At 46.7% G+C, this 5,464-nt stretch overlaps 1 protein-coding gene across 1 annotated transcript; it reads left to right on the top strand.

Annotated features, from left to right (window-relative positions):
- The first annotated feature begins 2,743 nt into the window (after window positions 1-2,743).
- Window positions 2,744-4,898, top strand: LOC123159001 (bZIP transcription factor 50). The gene is made up of 3 exons (XM_044576805.1): window positions 2,744-3,240; window positions 3,898-4,118; window positions 4,489-4,898. The coding sequence occupies exons 1-3, from the start codon at window positions 2,801-2,803 to the stop codon at window positions 4,734-4,736; spliced, it is 909 nt and encodes a 302-aa protein (XP_044432740.1). The 5' UTR covers window positions 2,744-2,800; the 3' UTR covers window positions 4,737-4,898.
- The last annotated feature ends 566 nt before the right edge of the window (window positions 4,899-5,464 follow it).

Raw genomic sequence — 5,464 nt, 5'->3', positions numbered from 1 at the left:
AACGGGCAAGCAGATTGGTGCGGCAGCCCTCTCCTCGCCAGTCTATCTGAGGTCCAACACCTGTTCTTCAAGGACAACCAAGCAAAGAAACGACATTGCGATGGTGCCCGGCATTTCCAAGTCAGCTTCACTGTGGGAACCACTTCCCGACCCCAAAACCTGCCTGCATACGCTGAACGCACCGAGAACTTCCCACTCACATCCCAGGACCATGTGAACTCATCTTGCACTCCAGGCATTGGTTCCCATGCAGTGACCCTCGGCCACAACTGGATGAACTGTTGCAACGCTGCGGCATCTAACTCTGGGCCGATGTCCGCAACCCACTGCCCATTGGCCGCCACATGCCCAACTCTGCGATCTTGACGAACTCTCTTCGGAATCCTGCTATACAAATCTGGCGCCACCTCCTCTATCTTCACTCCATCTAGCCACCTATCTTCCCAGAATAGGGTGGATTCTCCATTCCTTGCTGACCCTCAAAGCAGCTTGACATACTTGCATGGACTCAGCCGGCACCTGTATTTTGAACTCACTCCACGGCCTACTCTCATCTGCACGAGCTAGCCAAAGCCATCGCGCCTGCATCGCTAGATTCATCCAACATAAGTTGGGAATGCCAAGCCCACCCGCCCACTTGGGCGCACACACTATCTCCCATGCTACGGCACAATTGCCACCATTGGCCTTCTCCTTGTTGCACCATAAGAATCCTCTACACACTTTATTCATTGTCGCGATTGTTTTCATTGGGAGTTCCAGCGCCATCATCGCATGTATCGGCATGGCACACAACACTGACAAGACAAGTGTCAGTCTTCCACTCTTTGGCATAAGTGCGGCCTTCCACTTAGGCAATTTGCTCGCCATGCTGTCCACCAGGTACTATAGCTGCGCAGTTGACTGTTTCCTTAGAGCAAGAGGCAAACCAAGGTACTTGATTGGGAAGGACCCGACCGGGCATCCCAGCTCATCCACGGCCAAAGCAATCTCCTCCTCCGTGCATCTAATCGGCACGGCCGCAGATTTTGTCATGTTGATGCATAACCCGGAGGCCTCTCCAAACAAGGCTAGAATAGCCCTACAAGCTTCCAAATCCACCAGCCTCGACTTGACGAACAAAACCACATCATCCGCATAGATCGACAGTCTTTGCTTCATACCTCTCGAAGCCAAAGGTTCCAGCACTCCTCGGTCCACGGCTACCTCAAACATCCTCTGTAGTGGCTCCATGGTGACAATGAACAACATAGGTGAGAGGGAATCGCCTTGTCTCATCCCTTTGCAGTTGTAGATAGTTTCCTCGGGTTCTCCATTTACCATCACTTTGGTAGTCGACGTGGCTAAGATTCCACAAATCCACGCTCTCCACTTCGGGCCAAACCCAAGATGTTGCATCACTTCTAGCAGGAAAGGCCATTGCACCGAGTCAAAAGCCTTAGAGATATCCAACTTGAGCAAAACCGTAGAACTCCGCAAGGCATGTAGCCGCCGTGCCATACATTGCACCAACATGAAGTTATCATGCAAAGACCTCCCTTTCACGAACGCGCTTTGATGAATCCCCACCAGGTTTGGGAGCTCCACCGCGAGCCTAGTTGATAGAACCTTCTCAAAGATTTTGATAACTCCATGCACTAGATTTATCGGCCTGAAATCTCCCACCTCCAATGCACCTTCCTTCTTCGGCAGAAGAGACACAAGAGATTTATTGATAGCCGCCATTCCCCTCATATCTTCACGGTACATGCAGTCCAATGCTTTCATGAGATCCGCCTTGATAATGTGCCAACACACGGCATAGAACCTCCCAGTAAAGCCGTCCGAATCTGGTGCCTTGTCCATGGGCATGGTCTTGACCACGCACTCCACCTCTTCCGTCAGGAAAGGCACCTCTAAGTGCAATAAGTCCCGGCGAGGGAGATCCAACTCATCCAACATAAGAGTGTGCACCCGCTGTTCACAACTTCCAAAAGCCTGCCCATAGTACTTGGGCAAATGTAAAAATAATCATTGAATGAAATAAGTGCAACATCACTTAGATACAACACTTATGAGATAATACTTGGGCAATTGTCTTTAAAAAAATCAATCCTTTTTCTTCGTCATATAAAATGAGTTTGTTTAGTCTATCTACTCCTTCATTTTCTAAATATAAGTATTTTTAGAGATTTCAATATGAACTACATATGAATGTATATAGATATATTTTAGAGTGCAGATTCACTCATTTTGCACCGTATGTAATCTATAGTGGAATCTCTAAAATGGTATATATTTAGTTATGGGGGGAGTATAAAGTCTATTTTTGAGGGATAGTTTTTTTTTAGACAACCTCGCGAAGTTATTGATTGTCACAATGTTTACAGGGATGAAGGGAAAATCTTCAGGGTGATCTAATCAAACATGGCGGCCATCCCCGAGAGAAAGAGCATGCTTCGCTAAATTGTGAGCTTCAAAATTTGAGCTCTTAAATTCATGACTAATAGTCTACCTATAAAATAAAACTTTGAGAGTCATGAATCTTTTCAAAGTCCATCTCAGCAGCCCAACCCAGCAAGACCGGCCCAAAGCCCCCCAGGAAAACCCAACGAGCCAGCGTGGCGCCTCCGGTCTCTCCCATTGGCCAGGCCACGGCACCACTCCGCGTGGGTCCCATTCAACCCCTCTGTACCCCTCACCGTCAACTTCCACGAACCTTCCTCTCCTTCTCCACGAAGCAAAAAACCCGAAGCACACGAGTCCGCTATATAACAACCGGCGGCCAGAGACCGAGACAAAATAGCATCTCACCCCACCCATGGACACCGACCTCGACCTGGACGCCCTCCTCGCCTCCTTCGCCGGCGAGTCCGCCGCAGTCTCCGAGCTCCTCGCCCCGCCTCCGCTCGATGCGGCGGAGGCGGGGTCGCCGGAGTCGGTGACCTCCCGGTCCAGCCACGCCGGCGAGGAGGTGCTGTCGGAGATCGAGAGGTTTCTGATGCAGGAGGACGAGGCGGCGGGGGCGGAGCCGGTGGACGGGATCAGCGTGGATGAGTTCTTCGACGCGCTGTTCGATGGTGGGGAGGAGGGGGGCGAGAAGGGGAACGGGAGTGAGGCTGAGGCTGGGGGCAGCACCGATGGGGACTCTAGGAGGGAGGAAGAAGGGGTGGAGGTGGTGACGCCGGAGACAGAGGCGGAGGTGGTGACGCCCGAAACGGAGGTCGATGGCGATGATCCCATCAGCAAGAAGAAGAGGAGGTATGCAATTTTGTTATTTGTCGCTGGATATATATCGTCTGTCATCTAAAATTGGGCATTTTCGTTTATCTTGTTTGCCCGTAGAACTTAGAATTTACATGAAGCTTAAGGATCAATTATCTGGAGGGTCGTTGTCATAGTCATACTTAACCTAATCCGTAGTACTACTAAAATGCTCAAAATTGTAACAAACTCTTAAGCTTTCAGAGATGTTGTTCCGTATGGTGAATGTTGCTCATTGGAAGAAATTTTAAGTACATGAGGTGAGGTCACTAAAATTTTATAATTGCATAACTTATCGGTTGACATGTGCATAACCTTGGCTAAAAGAGCCACAATTTGTACTCCCTCCGTCCGGAAATATTTGTCATCAAAATGAATAAAATGAGATGTATCTAGACGTATTTTAGTTCTAGATATATCTCTTTTTATCCATTTTGACGACAAGTATTTTCGGACGGAGGGAGTACATCTCTTGGTTAAACGGAGTCTTATTTTTTCTTGCTGAAAGAATCGTCTTAAATTCAAAAAAATTCTTAACCAGATGATAACTATCCAGTATTATTGTTTGAGAAGTAGGGATGTTTGTTTTCTCAATTGCAAGGCTATTTGGGACGTATAGCCTCTTACAAGTTGTGTGTTTGGTGAGTTTGTCAGGCAAATGAGGAATAGGGATTCTGCCATGAAATCAAGGGAGAGGAAGAAGTCATATGTGAAGGACTTGGAGACGAAGAGCAAGTATCTTGAGGCGGAGTGTCGCCGCCTCAGCTACGCACTTCAGTGCTGCGCAGCTGAGAACATGGCACTGCGCCAGAACATGTTGAAGGATAGGCCTATTGGTGCTCACACAGCCATGCAGGAGTCTGCCGTACTTTCGGGTAAGATGCTCATGGTTTTCACCATAAGCTGTATGAATAAAATTCTATTGCTGATGGTTTTCATTGCTCAACCATGCTGACAAACAACTAGTGCATTACTGTCTGGACTGCAAGTATCTCTAACGTTGGCTTGTGCTCATCTAACTTGAAATTGTTGATATATCCATTTAAGCTTATTGGGTTATGCAACCCTCTTGCACTCAGAAAATCTAGTTTCCTTTGATAATATCTGATCGTTTACATTAATTGAAAATAATCAGAACTTAGCGAGCTTGATGTCTCAGAACTTAGAGTTTGCATGAAATGCAACCTGGATTACTTGCTCGCAGAAACTTCAGCTGTGCTAAATGTAATTGTTTTCATTTTGCAGAAACCCTGCCGCTGGTTTCCCTGCTTTGGCTAGTGAGCATCGTGTGCCTATTCCTAACGCCCGGTCTACCCAACCGAAGCCTGGCGGCTCCAAGGAGAGCCGAAAGAGGTCTCGCAATGGTAGCCGGAAAGCCAAGCAGTGATCAACCAGAGACCTTGGAGCTTCTACCCCATGGAAGGCGCTGGAGGGGCACAAGGGAGAGGATCAAGCTAGATGCTCCGCCATTGCGTGCAGCTGCCGCTTGCTAGACTAGTGCCAGCTTATTCGCAAGTTTCCAGTATGTAGTGTAGTTAGCAATGAATGTCTAAATATGTGTTCTCTTGCTGCCACCGTGGCTTTATCCATGACTATCTTCTGCTCTCTCTGTTCGCGTTGTTTTATGATCTTCTAATCAGATGCTAGTTTTGAAATCTGGCGTTCTGTGTTACTTTATGTCGGGCACTCTGTGTCCATCTCTCTGGGTTTATGTCAAATTCAGACCATAGAAAGTTCACGAGTGAAGTCACAAGTGAAAGGCCACTAAATCTTCAGTGTTCAAAATTACAGTAACGGCAAGCAGCTAGTACAAGTGCAGTACTGTAGTGTTTTCCTACTTTTGGGGTTAGGAAAATCTCCTATATGGTTCATTTTGTGTACTCATTTTGTTGATCTTGCAAGAAAAATACAATAACGACATTTTGTTGATCACCAGTTCCAAACCTTCTGAAAACGGCATGTTTATTAGATTCATTTCCCTCTGGTAATGATCCTCTTCTCATTCAAAGGTCTTTCCCATGTTTCTTATGACGAAAGATTACTGATTTGTTTGCAGGTCATTTCTAGAGAAAGCCTAGTCCCTCTCTCTACATTTCACTTTCTTCATTTATCTTGTATTTATGCACACGAACCCTATTTTAACTCCAATTTCACATCATAATAATTCAAACTTTAATGTTCCTACCCAATACAATACAGATCCATATATTTTTTCTGAACC

The sequence above is a fragment of the Triticum aestivum genome, chromosome 7B, assembly GCF_018294505.1.
Source record: "Triticum aestivum cultivar Chinese Spring chromosome 7B, IWGSC CS RefSeq v2.1, whole genome shotgun sequence".
Classification (NCBI taxonomy): Eukaryota; Viridiplantae; Streptophyta; class Magnoliopsida; order Poales; family Poaceae; genus Triticum; species Triticum aestivum.
Note: the sequence above shows the minus strand (reverse complement) of the source record. Positions and strands in the feature narration are given on the sequence as shown.

What these genes read in the sequence shown, in the direction of transcription:
- LOC123159001 (XM_044576805.1), top strand. Translation starts at nt 2,801, where the DNA reads ATGGACACCGACCTCGACCTGGACGCCCTCCTCGCCTCCTTCGCCGGC. An exon ending in ATCAGCAAGAAGAAGAGGAG is followed by an intron (nt 3,241 to 3,897) that starts GTATGCAATTTT and finishes TGAGTTTGTCAG; the next exon opens with GCAAATGAGGAATAGGGATT. An exon ending in GGAGTCTGCCGTACTTTCGG is followed by an intron (nt 4,119 to 4,488) that starts GTAAGATGCTCA and finishes TTCATTTTGCAG; the next exon opens with AAACCCTGCCGCTGGTTTCC.